The sequence below is a fragment of the Haplochromis burtoni genome, unplaced genomic scaffold, assembly GCF_018398535.1.
Source record: "Haplochromis burtoni strain Fernald_Lab_line unplaced genomic scaffold, NCSU_Asbu1 Contig_345, whole genome shotgun sequence".
In the NCBI taxonomy this organism is placed as follows: domain Eukaryota; kingdom Metazoa; phylum Chordata; class Actinopteri; order Cichliformes; family Cichlidae; genus Haplochromis; species Haplochromis burtoni.
Window position 1 is genome coordinate 602,383 of NW_024582706.1, and position 21,716 is coordinate 624,098.

The following is a 21,716-nucleotide window of genomic DNA, read 5'->3' on the forward strand; positions in this document are numbered from 1 at the left end:
GAAATGTAGCTGGGTAATTATGTCATTGGCATCGGTGAGCCACTGTCAATATGTGACATATTGAAATCGCGTTTGAATTTGCGCTTGTTTTTTGCTTTCACTTTGCAATCGCGCAAACTGTGTATAGAGAGTGACAGCACTGATTGGTGAGTGATGATAATTTGCGCACCAATTTCTCTGACATCGTCTTATCAATCGTTAGCTTACTATGCAAACATGACAAGTGAAATCTGAGAGGTTGATCGCGCAGAGAATCGCTGAGCGTTATGTTAGTGCGTGTGTAAAAGGAGCAGGATATATATTGTAGCGGGTCAGGGCTGTTCGGGGTTCTGTTTGTACAGTTATGTTTTGTTTATGTTGCCATAGTGACGGGTGACGCCCTCTCGCTGCGACGGTGTGTCCTTCCGGGGTCAGAGGGCGCCCTGTGTGTTGTTGTTGTTGTTGTTGCTGCTGTGCTGTTGCCGCGCTGAGCAGTTAGCTAGCGGCAGTGTTCTTCTGCAGATGTCAATAAACGGCTGTGCTCCCTGGCTAGCTCACGGGAAGCAAGACCAAACGACACCTCCGTCTCCTCCTTGTCTGAGCTCGCCACAATATTTTAGTTCTGCTGAGCCAAATAAGACAGGTCAGGGTGAAGAAGTGACCACAAACCACAAAAGAAGCATGTATTCTTGGAAAAGTAGTTGCAGGAGGTGAGCTGGCTTCAAACAAATGATGAACGCACAGAGATGTGGTGCGGAATGTGCCGTGAAAATTTAATAAATGACAAATTAAAAAGGCATGAACATTTTCTTTGTATCGAACCGTGACACCAAAGTATCGAACCGAACCGTGAATTTTGTGTATGGTTGCACCCCTAATAAATATATATATATATATATTGTTTGAGGGCGCTTTTCAAAAACCCAAGGTCGCCTTACAAAAGAACAGAATTAATAAAAGAAGCAATAGTCGTAGAATACATACAAGAAGTTAAAATTGCAAAGCAGAACTTGAAAACAGATAAAATCAGCACTAAAGCGAATAAGCCAGTTTGAACAGATGTGTTTTGAGCTGTGACTTAAATGCGGGAAGAGAGTCTGTGTTTATTAGGCCACATTATATACACATTATAGTTATGTTACTGGGAAAACGTGAACAGAAGGGAACTTACGCGTAGGCCTCAAAGTCTCCATTGTTGATAGATTCAATTAACTGCTCAGTAACTTTGATGATTTCTTGTTTTCGAGCTAAAACACAAGATCACAGAAAATCATCAGCTAAACTGGCATAATAAATGTGTTGTTACTATATTTCAGGCAAATGTTCAGAGTGCAGCTACAAATCAGCTTCAGATGAGTTCTACTCTACGGATTTGCAGGATTTTAAGGTTATTAGAAATGGAAGGCGCTCAAGAAAGGATTTCACATTTTGATCATTCATGTCTGAGTCCAAAAAAAAAAAAGCTGGAAGAAAGCCTCCCATGACTAATAGTGATATCAGGCAGGAAAAATGCAGGATGACAATATATTTCACCCAACAAAGCTCAAATGAATCAAGACAAACCAATGTCAGATGCAAGTATTTGCTGTAAAAGCGATTTAAACTAAGTAATATTGACAGTTACCTTTATTGTTATTGGTGCAGGCTGGGGGATATTGAAAAAATTACTCAATTTGTGAAACAACAGACATGTTAAATAATATATTTTTTTAAAAACTGTAAGAAGTCCTTCACCTTCAGACGAAAGGAGCAAATAGGGTCATAAACAGAGGTTTCATTTTATTGAAGATGGGATAGTCACTGAGGAGTAACTTTCTTAAATCACAGACTACTGCAAACACCCAGTGGTCTAAGAAAAGGATATGATCTGAACATCATGAGCATGGCATTTGAGACACTTTACATATAAGGAACACTACCTCACAGGGATGACTGGGTAAGCAAAATAGGGCATCTTCCCCATTGTGGAGGACTTACTCTGAATTGAGGAGTTGGGAGTCTGTCTTGAGTCAGACATCTGTGAGGAACGGCTCTTAGAACTCAAGATACCACTCACTAAGCTGCCCAGACGAAGGGCTGAGATGGGATGATTGAATGATTGAATGATTGGGTGTCCAGTGTGTATAAAGGGTGGAAGACGTAACAAAGATAATCATGTATGGTGAGAGACATAGCGAAAAAAAGATTTTCTCAACAAAAACACATAAAAGGAGAGTAAAAAAAAAATGCTGAGTGGAAACATTTAATAATAAAAACATAAAATGGTGGGCACAAAAGCAGCATGTGTTCCCATTTTTGTATTAACCTAGGAGTACATGGATGCAGTTGGAGGAGAAGACAACGAAAGAACAGAACAATTTCCATTTTTCAAGAGTTAAAAGCTAAATGGGAGCAGGAGTAGTTAACCTGCTGTTAACTGCGTAACAAAGCAGGATGTAGAAAAACACAGATGGGAGTGACCAGTCTGACTGGAAATCATGAGGACTGACTAACATTACCAGTGTAGCAGAGATCTGCAAGTCTGTAAACCATACAGTTTTTACTACCTTTCACATCTTCATCTTCAATGGTGGTGTTGGCACTCTCAATTGACTCCTGACAAAAATGACAAAAAGATTATGGACACATAATACATGCTTCTTTAATGATATCGTGCAACATGCATTTGTAATACAATTAAGTCTTAAATGGAGAGTTTTAAAAGCTAAATGGTCTCATAAACTCTGATTTATGAGCAAATTTGCTTTATTCTTGTTGGTAAATTGGAAAACATTCCTGTTAGCTCTTACTAAGAAAGTCTATAGTACAGGAGCAAACAGACTTAATATTAAATGTAGCCATCAGTGAAAGTGAACTTTGTTTATGTTATACCTTGTTTCCATCCACAGGGTTGTGTATCACAGTTGTCTGTGGTTCCTAAGAAAAACATATAATAGGCACTTGTGGGAGCAAATACTTCAACAATGCAAGAAAAGTTATGATTGGGCAGATACCTCTGAAGAAAATGTATTTTGTGTATTTTCTAAAACTGACGGTCAAGAAGATGGCCGACCACTTACATCAATTACTCATTATAATCTTTAACTTTGTCTATCTGTAAATCTATTCATCACAATGTATCTGAGACCAAATTCAAATGTGTGCGTCAATTTCTTGTTTATTGTATTTCTCATTCTTTCCACTCTTTCTGTATTGTGTGGTCTTTTTTGCATCTGATTTTCTCTCAGCAGCCCTAGCCAGTGCCCTCACTTGGTAATCAGATGTCTGGGTTTTTGTAGAATTGATCCTGGTGACCAGCTCAGTCTTTCTAATCACTCACCCAGATTACATAAGATTATAACATCAGCGGCCTTGTGTGAGTGTGTATGTGTGTTTGTGTGTTGGGGGTGGGCGTGTGTGTGTGATGATGGAGTGAGAAAGAGAGGATAGACAGATGTCATGTGCACGTGTTCATGCGTAATCAACTTGACAGCAAATGGGAGGACAGAAAGTCTTTGACATCATGCATAGTGGCAGTCATGTGGCCTGACGTAGACAGCAGACACCATGCCCAAAGAACAACTATCCTCACAATCCTTACAGTCATGCACAGACCAACTATGCCAGTAACAAATCCTACAAAATGCACATGTGGATTACTGTCAGCAATTTTACTTTTAATTGCAAATCTAACAGATGTACAGTACAATGACATGAAAGGACTTCATGCATGGTACAAATGAAAAGAGCAAGAAAAGAGGAAGAGTTTCTTAAGAAATACAAGAACACAAGAAGTGGGGGGGTTGAGGTAGAGGTTACCCTAACCACAGAACTTCATGTTCATTAGAGCCTAATCCAAACGTGTGTGCGTGTGTATATAAAGACTTAACTTGCTTTAACCCAACATTAACGGTGCATAAATTCAGCAAATCCAAACTGGCCAAGCGGTATATATCCCATGCATGCACTGCTAATTCAGATGAATGAATTCATAAATACATCAATCTGAATTATAAATATCTTTCATAGATAGCTTGATGAAAAAATCTGGAGCTGGGACATGCTGCACAGTTACAAAGGTCTATATGCACTATTTCATTCAGGGATAGTCTATTATTGGTGCTAGACATGTATTTCACCCCACGTTACTACAATATCCTTACATGTCTTTTTTAAAAGTTGAAATCTTCTTATCAAAGGTTGAGATCAAAAAGAATGTGATCTTACAATGTGGAAAGGGTGAACCTGAACCTCCTCCACAGTGGGATGTGAGGCAGGTACATATAGAAGTTTTGTGAAAGAAGCTGTGAGTGTAGATGAGAATGTGTGTGTATACCAGTGCAGGGGCAGGGCCAGTGTCTTTAGGACTGGTCACTGTGTTGGCTTTGTTGTTGACCTGCAGGGGGGCAGTGTAGAGGGGAGGGACATGACACATACACACTTCTCAGACACACACACTCTCTCACATCGGCTACAGACCAAAGTGATCATCCCAACTCTTCTGTTTGAAAACTCTAATTTCAGTTCCTATTATATGTTACCATGCAAAACTAAATTATGGAGATGATAAAAAAAAAAGGATTTAACATAATGACATGTGAGACATCAGAGGCAGCTGGAAAAAAACCCCAACAAACTCTAATGTGTCCTAAAGGTCACACTCTGATGAAGCCAACAGAGCAAACAGATTTAGAGATTCCCAGAGCAAATGCTTGTGATTGTGTGCCTTGAAATCCTATTCGTGAAAATCAAAAACAGAACTGGAGCCAGGGGGCAACCCTAGAGCCCAACAAAAGCTGAGAACATTCTTGACTTTATGTGAAGAATGCGGGGACAGCGCATCCTTTGTTCATACATATACCAGATGGCCTGGTTGTAAACCTTTTCAAAGTTTCCAAAATGTACATATACATTCCAAAATATCCCATGTACGCAAGATGGTCAAACTCCCATGATCCTTCTTGAAAGTTTTGCAAAGGTGAAGAATGGAATCAGCAATCAGCCGGAGCCTCCTGTTCAGCACCCTGTTATAGACTTTCTCCAGGAGACTGGGCAGTGTGATACCCCAATAACTGGAGAACAATTTCCGGTCCCTCATTTTGAAAATGGAAACCACCCCGCTGTCTTACACTCCGCCTCCAATCTTTAACAAGGCTCATTCGGACTCTGTGTCTCCAGACTCTCTGGGAAGCAAGAGGAATCCTTCCAGATTTAAACGCACTACACACAGGGGCTTTCAACCAGATGTTCCCAGTTCACCCACACTAGTCGTTTGGGTTTTCCAGGTCTGTCTGAGAACCTTCCTCACCATCTGATCTGGCTCACTCCTAGGTGGTGATCAGTTGACAGCTGTGCTCCTTTTTGTGCTTTTTGTGTCCAAGACATATGGCCTTAGATCACATGATACAACAAGGGAGACTGTTATTGACCTTTGACCTAATGTGCTCTGATACCAAGCACACTGATAAATCGCGTATGCTAGAGCAACATGTTACTCTAAAGAAACACTATAAATGACTATGGAAAACATGAGTTTAGGTAAATTCAATAAATGCAAAAACTAAAAAGATCAATAATTTAAAAAGAGGATGATGAGACCAGAAACATAAGCTACGAACAAGCTAAGAAAACTAGGAAAGCTAAGAAAATAATACCCATTTCCCACATCTTTGAGTGACTGTCCCTGAATGATAATGTTGTTAAGTGCAAAATGCATAATAACAGTAGTAATAATAATCAATATGCCTTCTCAGACACTAAACATTCCAACAAAAATAATGCAAGAAACAAAGCATTTTCTTCATTGCGCAAAGCAGCTCACCTTAACGCCATCTGGCTTCTTGTTGAGCAAAGTCTTAGCTGCTGTAGAAGGAAAGACAGAGACAACATTTCAGTATGAGGTTCAAGAGAGTCCTGTGCCAGAGGCTACACAAACATGCAGCAAGCATATCAATTTGTGCTTATCTCCAAACTCCAGGTGCAAGATCCAACTGCAAGATCCATAATGCAATCCAACTGAAGCTCCAAATAACATAACTTCTGCAAGGCTGTTATCCTACTACATACTTACTCACATGTCAGGGCTGAAGGGTGGGTGGTTAATTGGGTGTATATATAGCAGGTGATGAAAAGGTTAATCTAACCAACTATCTCCAACAGGCTCACACACAACATTCCTAAGTCGACATTTGCCCACATACCCATGCACTTGTATATTTGCACCTACACATATGCTCCCACCACTATTCCTTAACTTTATTTTCCGATGTTACATAGAAACTTAACACTAAACTGCATTACAACAATCCATGCTGCATCTTTCTCTAAATTTCTCTGAGATTGTAAATTAGCACTTATGCAAGGATGAGATTCTGTAGTACACTTTAAAATGCCAAATGTCATACTTTCATGCATGTGCGATTGGCTATTCCACACTATTTCCAAAAATGTAGGGGCACAGTATAAACAGAAAATACAACCAGAATTAAATTATCAGCAAATCATTTAGACTATACATGTAACTGAAAATAGTACCAAGGCAATTTGACAATTTTTTTTAAATTGCTTTTCATTTATTACAAGCATATGCTTATTTGGAATTTGATGTCAGTTGGGAACTGAGGAGGAGTGAGACGTTATGTAGCTTTGAAGGTGACATGTTTTCCTATTTGTTGCTTAATGTATGAGTTCAGCTTCTCATCAGTTTCTGGCTTCTTGTGTTGAATTCTTATGTGATTATATGCCAGAGGTTTTCAGTGGATAACATGTCAGGAGTGCAGGCAGCTCAGCTAAGCAAGTGGAATGTGTTGTAATAGATGCTGTCTTTCTGAAATAAGCAAGAACTTTCCTGAAAACAATGTGATCTGGATGCGTTTCTCTAAAACACAACATTTTTCACCTTTAACATTTTATACATCTTTACACTACTGTCAGTTATATATATAAAAAAAAATGTTATTTGCATTTTACACAGTGTCCCAACATTTTTGGAAACATGACTCTAAATGAAAAATAAGACCTAAATGCCAATGCTTATTGGTTGGGCTCAACCTCATACATTTCACTGTCATTCCAAAAATCCTTACCTCAAATGGTTACCACAATTCAAACAAAAAAGGAAAGAAAATTGAAAAAGGAAGAAACTGATAAATAAAAAGAGACACAAATGAACAAATGCATTTCACTGTAGAATGAAAAGCAAAAGTAGTCTAATAAGAGCATGAAGAATATGAGATAGGTCAAAAGAAATGTATATTTAAAAAAAAGTTTGGCGTCAAAATAGAGAGAGAATGGTAGAAAAACAGCTTGAAAAATCTAAATGACTCGTGTTTAGCAATGGCATTCTTATGCCTAGTTTCTTTTTTTAAAGTCTTCTAAAATTCAATTTTATTTCATTTTAAAACTTAGAGTTTCTCCATATTTTACCTTTTTATGGTGTAAGCAGCAGAAGATTCACTTTTCAGAGAGTACTTAACCAAATTATTATCAGTTATTAAGGTTTAATAGTTCAGGTTAGTTTAAGTGGGCTTGAAATAGTTATCCATAGTCAGTGTACTACCTACAACATTCATAGTTTATTCCCCTAGTACTTCCGATACCATCACCAATATCCTGCTGTAGACAAGGCTGGTTACAACCATTTATACTCTATGTATCTACCTCTTGATTCGTTGGTCTACCACTGTCTTCACTGGTTAATATATACTAATGTGTGAATTTGGTGTTTTAATGCCTTAGATTCAATCAATCAATCAATCAATCTTTATTTATAAAGCACTTTTCATACAAAGAAAATGTAGCACAAAGTGCTTTACATATTTAAAAGCAGCCCACCCCACCCTCCAACTCACTCCCCACACTCTCAATACACATATATCCCCCCACCCACACACACATACACACACACGCACACTTAAAGAGTAAAAAGAGTAAAAATTGGGCTGGACTCGCATGAGCCAAGTGAGGAAACACTATAACAGGGAGCCGTCTGCACCGGGAGCCGGTCACAGACCGCAGCCTCCAGGCTGGGCACACAGCAGGAGGGAGGCAAAGGAGCCCCCCAGCCAGGCTGAGAGGACCCCAGAGACCCAGCAGCCACGGTCAATCACAGCCCCGGTGCAGAGAGCGCCCTCCGAGGAAATTGAATCTAACCCTTTAAACCCTTAAAGTTTTAAAGTTGAGGCAGGTTCTGCTCATTACTGTTTTTAATCAAACTTTACTAGCTTATTAAAAAAAGCAGTATAATAGCTTTATATCACCTCAGTGATTTGTTAATCTCATCCATAATAGTTTTAATTTGCCAGTACTCATGTCCGCATCCTCTACTGCAGGTATTACACTGATGGATAAGTTCATAAATTCCCACTTTTTTAAAGATCTCTTTAACAGCTGTAACACCTTTTTAGCTTCCAGTTTTGTTTTTTCATTCTTCTTTTTTTTGTTTTTTAGGACAAATGCTTGTAATTTTTAACATAATATGTTTGGGAAAACCAGGTTTTTGGACACCATGCTGAGAAAGACATACCTGAGAAGTTTCTTGTGACTAGCAAAGTGGTCAATATTGCTCCCTGCATTGACAGAAAAGAAGGAAAGAAGAAGGAAATGATGATGGGCGAAAGGAAGGAAGAGAAAGAAAGAAAGATTGATTAAAAGGTTGTAGCAAGAAAGAGCAGCATAGCAAAAGGACAACTCGAAGGCTTTACAGAACAAGCAATCATTTTAAGTTATAGTGAGAAGTCTTGAGCAAGGAAAACAGAAAAGGAGAGGAAAAAAATGGCTGGATGGATTGTTCTATATAAACAGAAGCATGAAGGACTGCCAGAAGTCTCACCTTGAGTTTCCTCCTGGCATTGAATTTCTTCAGGCATTCCACAGTCTCCTGCCTGTGCATCATGGAAGCGACAGTGGACCGTTGCTGCAGGGAGAAGATGAGAGGATTTGAAGGAATGGAAACAATGGGTGAGAAGAATGTATGGCTGCGATTTTGTGGGCAGTGCAACTGTCACCTTTTGTGTGTGTTCGTGCTTTTTTTTTTTAATTTCTGTGTGCATCTGTGTGTGTGTGTGTGTGTTTGTGCAAATATTCCAACATCTGGGAGTGTGTTTGCCACATACGCAGATCCAGGGGTGTTTTAGGGCCTCTGCAGCAGTGATGCGTTTACTGGGGTTGATGGTTAGCATCTTGTTAATTAGATCTTTGGCCTCAGGAGTTACAGTGTCCCACTCCGGTGATGGGAACTATAAAAAAAAAAAAAAAAAAAAAGTGTGTCATATATACAGCAAATATACAAATACAAAACTACAGAGCTCTGAGGATTCTGTATTTGTAGCAAGCCAGGAAGAGAGGAGATAACATCAGAATTATTATCCAATTTTCAATTTCAGGTTTCAGATGTTATATTAGCGGAGAGAAAAATCTTTTAAGGCCTATTGCCAATTCAAAAATCACAGTGGCTGTGTCCTGAGCTCCCAATGATGCTACAGGAAAACTGAGCAGATGGCCAGATGATGAAATGATCCTATGTGCAAATTAACTAAAATAAAATGTCACTTTTTGTTTTGTCTGACTTTATTTACCATTTAGTTTTTTCAGTTTTGGATGATGTATATATGCTTACATCATAGGCCCCAGCCTTGATTTGTTGATAGAGGCGATGTTGATCCTCATCCCAGAAGGGAGGGTAGCCAACCAGCAGGATGTACAAAATAACACCTAGAACAAAGTGACATGCACACAAACCCATGCATTTTAGATCTTTATACTCGGATACTATTTGTTTATTTAAAAAAACAACATGAGGTTTCTTTATTTAGCACTCCACAAAACACTCAGAACAACTTAAAGTTTCAGTCCTTGTAAAAAAAAAAAAAACAGATGTCTTTGGACCCAGTATTAGATCCAAGCAGCTACAGTGAGACAATTTAAATGTTATTTACCACAGGCCCACATGTCCACTGGTTTCCCATATGGATCTTTCCTCAGAACTTCTGGAGATAAGTAGCCTGGGGTGCCTGCAAAACCTGGAGGAGTAATATGAAAGGAGGATATTTGGAAAGGCAGGTTTGTGCAGGCCGTAAAATGACTGTGAGACAATGAGTGTTGTCTTATGCTGATTTTTGAAATTTCACTTTTTCTTATTTTGAATAAGAGACTCTGCTAAGAGACATCTGTTGTAACATTTTTATTCACAAGGAGCCAAGGCTTTGGCTGCCATGTACCCTCTGTGGATTTAGGGTGGTTCGTGTGAAAACTCTTTATTACTGCCAAATATTTTGTTGACTGTTCTTTGGAAAACTGAATAACTCCAATATGTCACATGAAATCTATTATCACGTTGTGCTTTGGCCAGGATGCTGTTCAGTTCATGAACAAAAAGAAGCCTATGAAAGGTTTCTAGGTGACATTTAAACCGATTGGTGTATGTGCCTCTACTTGTCGAGATTAAAGAGATTCTCAACAGATTAACACTAAATCCCCCTTTATTAGTATTGCCCCAAAACTTCCCTAACATTGTCAAACATCTATATGACTGACTTAATATTATTTATCATTACTGATTGCTTGCTTGACCAATCAGCTATTTCAAGTTGGAAAATGGATGGATGAATACTCACCAAACCATGCCTGCTGGTCCCCCTGTACCTCGATAGCCAGCCCAAAGTCAGCCAACTTGACCGCCGCCCCCTTCAGCTTACTGGCCAATAGAAGGTTCTCAGGCTGGGGGGGGCGGAGTCAAACAGGTTAGAGGTGAGAGGTCACACGCTCTGGGAACAAGCTGCCCACAGACACAGATCTAAGATCAGATTAGCCATAGCAATCCCAATCAAAGCCATTAGAGGTCAGTGGCACTAAGCTGCTCTTAAATCAGTGTCTGAGGCAACTCCCTTTCTGCCACATCAATGACAGAGAACAAAAATGTGCACGGGACCAGATCTCTACGTGACCACGGACATGTTTCACACTGGAGCTGTGGACTTGCTCCCCCAGCCTCATGGATTCAAAGGGAGTAGAGGTGATGTGTAAATTAAAAAAACACTCTACTATTAGAATCCATGAGCAGGAACAAAGTGCACACTGCAGGGAGAAGGATACAGGGGGTAGCTGTGGTGGAACAGGAGACGTGGGTGTAAAAACAAGTGACTCTCAGCCACATATGTATAATGACACACACTGCACACTAAGACAATTTAGCACCATCATAAATTTATGAAAGCCAACAGCATGCACATATATGCACACACATTTAAACACATACGCACTAACAAAGGCGCAGGTGCAGAAAGGTCTTTGCTAACCTAAGGCCAGTTAGACAGTGTGCTCTAATGAATAATGCATTTCCTAACATTTAGAGACTCAAAACACAGGCAGCCTGTGAGCAGTCACTTTATGGCAGACGTATGACTCAACAGGACATAGACAGTAACTGACAACTAGACACAGCTACATAACGATTAACATAACGATGAATAAATCATCCTAATTTTGAAGCATGTAAAAACCTGAAATTGCTTCAGCAAAGGAAATCCTAGTCACAGAATGGAAATCTCAAACTTGGTTATTCTTTCTGGGGTGTTTTTGCAGTCACAAGCTCACAATCCATTTAGTCACATTGAAAACAGCTTTTTTTTAGCATTCTCCTGCCTCTTTGCTTAACATCAAAATGCTAATGGCAAGTTGTGAGAATACGGGCTACCACTAGAATAGTCATGACCTTAAAAATTTTTTTCACATCTCAACATAATTTTTTACATAACTATGCAAATGGGGATCATTTCTGAGTGTCTGTCTTGTGATTGCCTCTATTTTTAACCAGCACTGCATTACATTACACAGTCATACATCTCACAAAATTACTGCCATGATAACGTCAACATACTTTCAATCTGTCTTCAACATATTAGAGGTATTAGAAGAGGTTCCTCATTCTCTACACGAGCAGGCAGGGGGGTACTAGCCACGCATACTAACTTAACATAGAAGAAGACAAGCAGGCAAGAAGAAGTGTCGGAATCTGGTAAGCTCGAATCAAATATTTGCAATATATTGCCTTTTATTACTTTTATTGCCTTCAAAAGAAAGAATGAACAATGTAATAATTAAGAAGGTTGATAATGGAGAATTTAATGAAAATTCCCTATTTATTTTATAAAACAAAACATAAAAGAAGCAAAACAAAAATATGTAAAGGACAAAATGGAATTTTCTCTCTGTTGCTACCAAGTCAGGACTTTTTTTGTCTGTCTGTTTGGTCAACAAGGTTGCAGCAATGTCTGTGGTCATACAAACCTTCAGGTCCCTGTGAACGATTCCATTAACGTGGCAGTGATGGACACTCTCCAGGATCTGCTGTATGCAGTGGCTGAGGGTGGGAAAGTGGAGGAATGAGATGGATCAAATTAAAAGGAGAGAGAGGGGGGAAAAATCAAGAAAAAATATATTTTAAAAGAGGATACTAGGGAAAATAACCGAGAAGAGAAGAATAACCTAATTCATAACACTGTTCTCGTCATCAAACTTTTTATGTGAGATTTATGTGATATTAAGCCTCATGATGGGAACTTATTTCTGCAAAAAGTTAACGTTAAAGACATGCATAACATAAAGACATAGATATACACACACACCCCTTTCTTTCTCCCTCGAGATGCAGCTTTTCAGCATAAAGCTGGCAGTGTTAGGTAGGTTGTGTATGATTAATATTGCAGGCTTTATGTCATTAATCATCTTTATAAATAACTCCGAGATCCCTGAGACAAGGTAACTATATCACACCTCTGAGACAACCATATGTGAGACACACAAACACACATATAGGCACACACAGTTGTTCTCTCGGGTAACAGACAGAGATGCATAATGGCTGCTTTGCTCAGCAGCGTGTGTGTGTGTGTGTATGTGTTACCTGGCATCAGCCTCACTGTAGTACTCCCGGGCTACTATATCTTCAAACAACTCTCCTCCTGTCACCCTGGGAAGAGAGAATGAGATCATTATTTAGTGTATTCATGATTCTGGCTGTCATGAAAACTGAAACAGACTTGTCATTTTTTCTATGGACTCAATTACAAAAATCACTGGCAACTTCAACTATTACACCTCGGTAGTATCGACTCTGTACCCCTTTTTGCCATCAGTGCTGCCTTAATTCTGTCAGCTGTACAATCATCATGTGAATATTCCATTCCACCAAATACCAGTGGTGTTTTACTGGACCTGGTGACAGTGAACGCCCTTCAATTGTCAAGTTCAAGAAACGAGTTTGAGATTATATTACATTTTTTAACAGGGTGTGTTATCCTGTTGGAAGCAACCATCAGAGGATGGACACATTGTGGTCATAAATGGATGAATTGTTTAGCAAAGATACTTAGCTGGGTTTCGCATTTATATCAGTTGATACTCGGGGGGCCTTGCTGATGCTGCTCAAGGGATAGCTTCTCTTTTTCGGACCATTCTCTGTAAACCCAATAGATGGTTTTGTGGCAAGATCTCAGCAGTTTCTGAAATTCTAAGATCAATAACTGTGCCATGTTGAAAGCCACTTGAATCATCTTTCAGACCTTTGCATTAACAAGCAGCTGAACAATCCGAGAAGCTTCTTCAGTTCTGAAGAAGCTTCAGTTCTGAAGAAGCTTCTCAGATGAGAGGTGAAACGTCTTCAAGCAACTTAAAGAAGTCCAGACGCTTTTCTTTGAAAGCTCCTTTGACTACGATGACCTGGATGACTGAGAACCTTCACAGACAGCTGAACAATGCTATACTGGAATGTGGAACGTTCCAAACGAAAATAAGAAAAAAAATGTTTGCAAGTAACTCACCAAATTACAGTAACTGGCTATTAGCATTCTAACAAAAGGGTGCCATAATAATTGCCATAATAATTCTTTAACATAGTGGACTCTAATATAATTGGGTATTTACAGATATCTTGTTTGAATGTGTTTAACCCTGAATTTTTTTCCCCTCCAGTGGTCATGGCTTTCAGAGTAAAAACTGAGCTTCTTCTATACAGGGTGTTAACATTAATAAGAGATAGTATATAAAAATTGGTATGGTGAAGAGAATTGACAAAATGTGTGAATGAGTGTTACTCACAGATCAAACACCAGATAGTGGAAACCCTCTTCTGATATGCTGTCATGGAGTCTTACTGTGGAGGAGCGCAAATAAAAAAAAAAAGGAGAGAAAAGTGTGACAGAGAAAAGAAAAATCAGCCAACAGAAACAGACCAGCAGTGTGCAGCGGTGTCAACAAAGTTACAATATAACACTTAAAACGTCTCAGAACATGTTACTAATAATAGATGACTTCTAAGTTTTCATAGTAAAGCTGTCAATAGTGATGGCTGTCGTTTGATGAAATCTCGCTTTCCCATAATAAAACCTAAATTATTTTGGAAGTAGCTATATGTCTATGAAAATCTTTACAATACTAAAAATAAATTCAGTAAAATTATAATTCACATCACGGCAATTATGACACCCAGTTACGTCAATTGAAGGTTACTAGAACTAATATTGAATCATGTGCAACTTTGCCAAAACAATGTCAGACTCTGTAGTTGGGACCACATGTTCTCCTTAAATTGCTGGCAGGAAACCTGTTCTTGGTAGGAGAGACGGCATCCATCCCACTTTGGATGGAGCAGCTCTCATTTCTAGAAATCTGGCCAAATTTATTAAACCCCCTAAGTCGTGACTATCCAGAATTGGGACCAGGAAGCAGAGTTGCACTGTTACATGCCTCTCTGCAGCTTCTCTCCTCCCATTCCCCCCCGAAAATACCATCTCCTTAGAGAGTGTGTCAACTCCCAAACAGGAAAAAACAAACTAAAAACAAACAAAAAATGACTTAAACACAAAAGAATGACAAAGAAAGAACAATACAGTATCCACATTTGCACCAAAGAGTTAAACAGTGAAATGTGGATTAATAAATATTAGGTCTCTCCCTTCCAAGTCTCTGTTGATCATTTATTAACTCAAGTTAACAATTGATTAACAAATTTATTTATTCTGCCTTACAAATCCTGGCTACAGCAGAATGTTTATCTTAGCCTAAATCAATCAACACCCCGAGTCAAACTAACTATCAGAATCCTTGAAGCACAGACCGAGGAGGTGGTGTGGCAGCAATTTTTCACACCAGCCTATTAATCAACCAAAGACCAAGACAGACTCATCTCTGTGCTTGTCCTGCTAGACCTCAGTGCTGCGTTCCATACTGTTGACCATAATATTCTATTAGATCGATTAGAGCATGCTGTAAATACTACAGGTACTGCGCTGCAGTGGTTTGTATCATATCTATCTAACAGACTCCAATTTGTTCATGTAAATGGAGAGTCCTCTTCACACACTGAGGTTAATTATGGAGTTCCACAGGGTTCGGTACTAGGACCAATTCTGTTTACATTATGCATGCTTCTCTTAGGCAGTATCATCAGAAGCCATAGTATACATTTTCACTGCTATGCAGATGACACACAACTTTATCTATCAATGAAGTCAGATAACACACACCAATTATTTTAAACTGCAGGAATGTCTTAAAGACATACATATCTGGATGTCCTCAATTTTTTGCTTTTAAATTCAGATAAAACTGAGGTTATTTTACTCGGCCCTGAAAATCTTAGGAATATGGTATGTAACCAGATACTTACTCTGGATGGCATTACCTTGGCCTCCAGTAACACTGTGAGGAACTCTGGAGTCATTTTTGACCAGGACATGTCCTTCAATGCACATATTAAACAAATATGTAAGACTGCTTTCTTCCATTTGCGCAATATCTCTAAAATTAGAAATATCCTGTCTCAGAGCGACCCTGAAAAACTAGTTCATACATTTATTACCTCTAGGCTGGACTACTGTAATTCATTATTATCAGGATGTCCTAAAAACTTCCTGAAAAGCCTTCAGTTAATCCAAAATGCTGCAGCAAGAGTGCTGACAGGGACTAGAAAGAGAGAGCATATTTCTCCTATATTGGCTTCCCTTCATTGGCTCCCTGTTAAATCCAGAATTGAATTCACAATCCTGCTCCTCACATACAAGGTCTTAAATAGTCAGTCCCCATCCATCCATCATCCATCTTCATCCGCTTTATCCGAGGCCGGGTCGCGGGGGCAGCAGCCTAAGCAGAGAGGCCCAGACCTCCCTTTCCCCAGCCACCTCCTCCAGCTTATCCGGGGGAACACCAAGGCGTTCCCAGGCCAGCCGAGAGATATAATCTCTCCAGCGTGTCGTGGGTCTGCCCCGGGGCCTCCTCCCGGTGGGACATGCCAGCTCACCCAGGAGGCATCCTTGTCAGATGCCCGAACCACCTCAGCTGGCTCCTTTCGATGTGGAGGAGCAGCAGCTCTGCTCTGAGCCCCTCCTGGATGGCCAAATTTCTCACCCTATCTCTAACGGAGAGGCCAGCCACCCTTCGGAGGAAGCTCATTTCTGCCGCTTGTATCCGCGATCTCGTTCTTTTGGTCACTACCCACAGCTCGTGGCCATAGGTGAGGGTAGGGACGTAGATCGACCGGTAAATTGAGAGCTTCGCTTTTACACTCAGCTCCCTCTTCACCACGACGGACCGGTGCAGCGTCCGCATCACTGCAGCCGCAGTCAGTCCCCATCTTATCTTAATGACCTTGTAGTACCATATCACCCCATTAGAGCAGCTCATTCTCGCACTGCAGGTTTACTTGTTGTTCCTAGAGTATTTAAAAGTAGAATGGGAGGGAGAGCCTTCAGTTTTCAAGCCCCTCTTCTATGGAACCAGCTTCCAGTTTGGATTCGAGAGATAGACACTATCTCTACTTTTAAGATTAGGCTTAAAACTTTCCTTTTTGCTAAAGCATATAGTTAGGGCTGGACCAGGTGACCCTGAATACTCCCTTGGTTATGCTGCAATAGGCGTAGGCTGCTGGTGGTTTCCTATGATGCACTGAGTATTTCTTCTTCAGTCACCTTTCTCACTCACTATGGCCTCAGTAGACCTCTCTGCATAGAATCATACTTTTATCCTGTCTTCCTTCACTCTTCTCAACCAGTCACGGCAGACGACCACCCCTTCTCTGAGCCTGGTTTTGCCGGAGGTAAACTGTTACTGTTAGAAAGTAAAGCATTACTACACTGCATTTCAATATTAGGAAATTAGAAGAGTTTGACTTATATTATATATTATTGTCTTGATTTCAAAGCCACAGGATCAAAAACCTAACGCCATTGTTGCTCTCAAAATTTCAAATAGCAAATACATCTCAGAAAACTACAAAGAAATTATTAGAGAAATATGAAACAACAGCAGTGAAGGGAAGAAAGAGCATGTGTCTATAAATGTGAAAACAAAGGAGGAGAGACCACTTCTTTCAGAGGTTTAATGAGAGGGGTGTAAAGGTTTAGAGAGCAGGTGTACGGCTAGTGTATCTTTTTGATGACTCAGCTGCAAGAGCACACAGGTGCAGCATAATCATTACATACCGTACTAGAACACATACACACACACACACACACACACACACGGTTTCGTGGTCTCTCCTCCTTTCTCTCTCGTAACTGTGTCTAGAACATGAATATCCCTAGCAGAAATCAGTAGAGACCTGAAAAGACCTGTTTTAATTTGCACAAGTGTGTGTGTGTGTGTGTGTGTGTGTGTGTGTGTGTATTCAACGAGTGCACGTGTTCATGTGTGTGTTTCACTTCATTCTGAATCTGTGTGTTCCTCGCCTCTCTCTCCAGCTTTTGATGATCTAAAAGAAAAATAGAGGAGACACAAACACAGAGATGGGTTATTTTAATGCTACTCATGATTCCCTCCTGTGATTGGCTTTATAAATAATAGAACGTGAAGTTGGATGCAACTTAGTTTTGACTCAGTGGAGGACACATTGCAGTATTTGGTTGTAGTGTGTGTGTGTGTCTGTGTGTGTGTGTCTGTGTCTGTGTGTGTGTGTGTGTGTGTGTGTGTGTGTGTGTGTGTGTGTGTGTGTGTGTGTGCGCGCGCGCGCTGGCGTGGTGTCAGCCGGCTCTTTTCCTTATCAGAACTGAAATGCTTGACAAAAATAATGTGACCTGATATGTGCTCGGTAATATGCCACAAACAGGCAGGCGGCAGTGAACAACAAACACAGTGAACGGCCACAGAGGATTCATATTGACCTCTCGCGTCGGGCTCAGCATAAGCTCCTGCAATGTACTTTTAGGTCCTCTTTGGTGCCCTGAGGGAAATCTCAAATCTGTATTCCCAAAATATACACTGTGCTGCAGTTTTGCAGATGTATCATACAATAGATTTATACAGTAATCCTTTTGAATGTTTAAAAGAAAATCTCATACCGTTTTTTTCTTCATGTTTTTAATTAAAATTTGTGTTAAACAATTAATCTGGATAGAATATGTTAAAATTATTTATTTTCTACCCCCTTTTTTCAGACAAAGGGTATTTTGAAATAATATATAATCGGTAATACAAAAACAGCTATGTAATTCTGTATTACACCAATGGTGAGATTTAATCAGAAACTTTATGATATTTGTAGATTTCTACATCACTGTAATGAAGTGCTTTAGGTTACAATAAACTGTGACTTTTTTTTCCACACACACAGTAATATTATGCATACCATAAAACGATTTCACTCATATTCCGAAACCTTAAAGAAGTATATGCTCTACGGCAGTGACTATAATGTTCCACCTAAATACAACATCAGCTTTTGGTGAGCTTGTTTTAATAGTGGACCCTTAACTGATGCTGGGAGAACATGTACATGCTTCTTTACATGAAATCCACCAAATTGTATGCGGGGGAAAAAGACGGTTTTTGGGAAGCAAAGAATAGAACAGCAGCAGGTATTAGATACTGCAATCTAACTGTACTGCAACAAAAATCCCAGACAGGAAATATGGCAACCCAGACAGCATAACATATCTCTCCTCGTTGAGGCTCAGACTGATTTTATCTGACTTAGCAAACATGAAGTGACACTCAAATCTCTCTGTCAGAAGAAACCCAATGTCCAGTGACTCTGATTCAGAATAAGTGAGTCATTGCAATGAGTAAGACAATCCGGTGCTGAGGCGACCCATTTCAGCTTTGCCTCAGGACAGGAGGGAGAGAGAGAGAGAACAGGAGGTTCTACATTTTTCCAAAATAAAATAGGACGCCTATTTTTCACTCTCATCTGCCTCCTTCTTCTTCTCTTCTTGGTGCTATGGAAACTGTGGGCTCAGTGCAGCACAGAAGCAAGACCAGCAAAGAACACTAGGCTGCTTGTTCTCATTATAGGTCCAGGTATCTGTTTGTTTCGTGTCAGTGTAACGCACCTATAGGAAAACAATAGGCAAGCACAACAACAAAGCTAGTGATCTTTAAATGAAACTGACCTTGGCGTGCACTCAAATATGCAGCAAAATGCCAGTATAAAACATATTATGACAGAAAAGTACTTATCTCCAAAGAAAGGTGACAAAGATGTTTGTCAGCCCTAGTGACAAAGTTTAATCCAGAATAAAATATATAGCATGAGCAGGCAAAACTACAAAAAAAAGAATATTTAAAGGCAAAAGAAGAAGAGATAAAATGATGAAACTACAAAAAGGTCTACAATGAATTGATCTGATTACTGTTGCAAAAAAGCTTTCTCATCCATCAGCCCAAGCATTAACTACCAAGAACAGCCACAATTAACTTCATTAACTTAAAAATTGCTGTTTCTTTTCTTTCAACAGTCATATTGGCTCCAGAGGCGGTGATGAAACTGTGTAAAAACTTCCGAAAGGACTTGCATGCCTTCCTGCATGCAGAATTTCTTGCAGCTCTTCTGTGTGGCTCCAAGTCTGCCATAATGCCCCTGAGAACATGCCAATTTCAATTTTGCTGAAGCATACTGCCGGCTGTAGAGACAAGCACAACAGCACAGAAGCCCACAAACAGCGCCAGAAACAAGGGCAGCCTAGCCATTACTGCATGATTAGCAGGATTCTCTGAGCAAGGTCACTAATCTCTCCATCTCTGTCTTTGCCTTATTATGTTGCTGAATGGCATAACACAAAACACATTCTGTCTTCGCTTTGCCAATATTGAGAGAATCATTACTCACAAATATCTAATTTTCACATTTGCATTTTCTGCTACATTAAGTAATTGTTTTTTGTTTAGTTTTTTATAATACACCTGTGTTTACAGTACATCACTTAAGTCTACTAGCATCATAGCGTATTTTACACTGGTACAACAGCCAATTTGCTGTTCTTTAACGGACTACTTTTCATTGTACTTTGCTTTATCAACATTGTTAAATTCCAGTAAAATAAAACAATACCCATAGTTTTAGGTATGTTTGCAGGACTTTTGTTAAAATGATAGTATGCACAATGCATTAATGCCATTATGTAACCATTATATTACAATTAACACACAATCTAGTGTTATTCTTTGTACACTAAGCAATAAAGTTATCTGACCTAATTATACCATACCTAGTAGCAATACTGAGGACATGGTTTAGGAAAGACTGCAGCACGTTTTCAGACCTCAACACAAATACTGTAAGTTTTTTTCCCAAGAAGAAAAAAAAATCAAACTCTGAAAATGATTTGAACCATTCTTCCATAATGCTCCATAATAGGTGGTCATGTTTGTCTGTGCCAGGGTGGTTGTATTTTTTTATTTTATTTCCAGTATTCATCGACTGTACTCTGTTATATGACAGCCTCGCTCCCTTTGTCATCATTTTCCACCTCCACTTTTCTTTCTGTCTCTCTCCTCTCTCTCCCTCCTCCACAGGTAGGCCACCTCCTAGCCGGCTGGACATCTGTTGTCTAGCAACTCACGCACCAATCAGAGCGTCAGGCCTCTCCTCTCCTCTGCAGTGGAACCAGCCTTGAATGCAAATAGCAGATATTGAGAGTTCACACACAACTTTAAAACTCTGCAGAAATACAGTTAGAGCTACGTATGCTTATTTCCTAACTTAAACACGTCTAGTCTTGTAGATGAGGATGGAAAGTCAGAAATTGAGCTTTACAGATTCTGTAATGCAACAGTTGAGTCTCAAGATGCTTATGTACACAGAAAAAGTGCAGATAGTCTAAGGATTGATGAGTAGTGAACGTTTGTCTGCAAAGGATGCGTTCATTTAGATAATATATTTTTTTGATAATATTAAAACTGTAGCTTTTTATTGGAAACCTCAGCAGCTACAAGATTAGAGAAAAATGCAGCAACAAACACATGCAAAAGAGCTTAAGCATAACAAAGTTCTGTTCGTTCTGAAAAAGTGATACATGAATTTGTGACTTCCAGATTAGATTATTGTAACTCGCTGTACTCTGGACTCCAACTTGCTCACCTCCAAAGATTACAGCTCGTTCAGAATGCTGCGGCTCGTCTCCTAACCGGAACTAGAAAGTTTGGCTCTATTACTCCAGTGCTCTCTGACTTCCATTGGCTGCCTATTAAAGTTCTGCTGCTTACTTTCAAATGCCTAAACAACCTTACCCCTGACTATCTCACCGACCTCCTCAGTCTCTATACTCCCAACTGTTCTTTACGATCTTCCGGTCAGTTACTTCTGGCCCAGCCCAGGCACCGTCTGAAGACTAGGGGTGATCGTGCTTTTGCCTCTATAGCACCAAACCTCTGGAATAGTCTTCCTGCTACCATTCGTGCCTCTGACTCCATTCAATCCTTTAAAGCACGCTTGAAAACTTACCTATTCAACCTGGCTTTTTCCGGTTCACTAATTCTCAACGCACATTAAT

At 39.7% G+C, this 21,716-nt stretch overlaps 1 protein-coding gene across 2 annotated transcripts in view; it reads right to left on the bottom strand.

Annotated features, from left to right (window-relative positions):
* The window catches only part of camk2d2 (calcium/calmodulin-dependent protein kinase (CaM kinase) II delta 2), a 45,880-nt gene that overhangs the window by 7,881 nt on the left and 16,283 nt on the right, over positions 1-21,716 (bottom strand). The window contains exons 3-20 of one of the 2 annotated variants that reach the window (XM_005942599.3): positions 17,652-17,701; positions 16,770-16,782; positions 14,053-14,107; positions 12,860-12,925; positions 12,244-12,316; positions 10,572-10,674; positions 9,894-9,977; positions 9,575-9,669; positions 9,072-9,194; positions 8,789-8,872; positions 8,483-8,525; positions 5,780-5,820; positions 4,295-4,354; positions 2,851-2,895; positions 2,526-2,574; positions 1,957-2,055; positions 1,604-1,624; positions 1,151-1,226 (exon numbers count right to left, since the gene is read on the bottom strand). In XM_005942599.3, coding sequence (XP_005942661.1) covers positions 1,151-1,226; positions 1,604-1,624; positions 1,957-2,055; positions 2,526-2,574; positions 2,851-2,895; positions 4,295-4,354; positions 5,780-5,820; positions 8,483-8,525; positions 8,789-8,872; positions 9,072-9,194; positions 9,575-9,669; positions 9,894-9,977; positions 10,572-10,674; positions 12,244-12,316; positions 12,860-12,925; positions 14,053-14,107; positions 16,770-16,782; positions 17,652-17,701 — 1,180 coding nt within the window. Of the gene's footprint in view, positions 1-1,150; positions 1,227-1,603; positions 1,625-1,956; positions 2,056-2,525; positions 2,575-2,850; positions 2,896-4,294; positions 4,355-5,779; positions 5,821-8,482; positions 8,526-8,788; positions 8,873-9,071; positions 9,195-9,574; positions 9,670-9,893; positions 9,978-10,571; positions 10,733-12,243; positions 12,317-12,859; positions 12,926-14,052; positions 14,108-16,769; positions 16,783-17,651; positions 17,702-21,716 lie in introns of those variants that run through there. The other variant, XM_042228746.1, reaches the window with a different exon arrangement.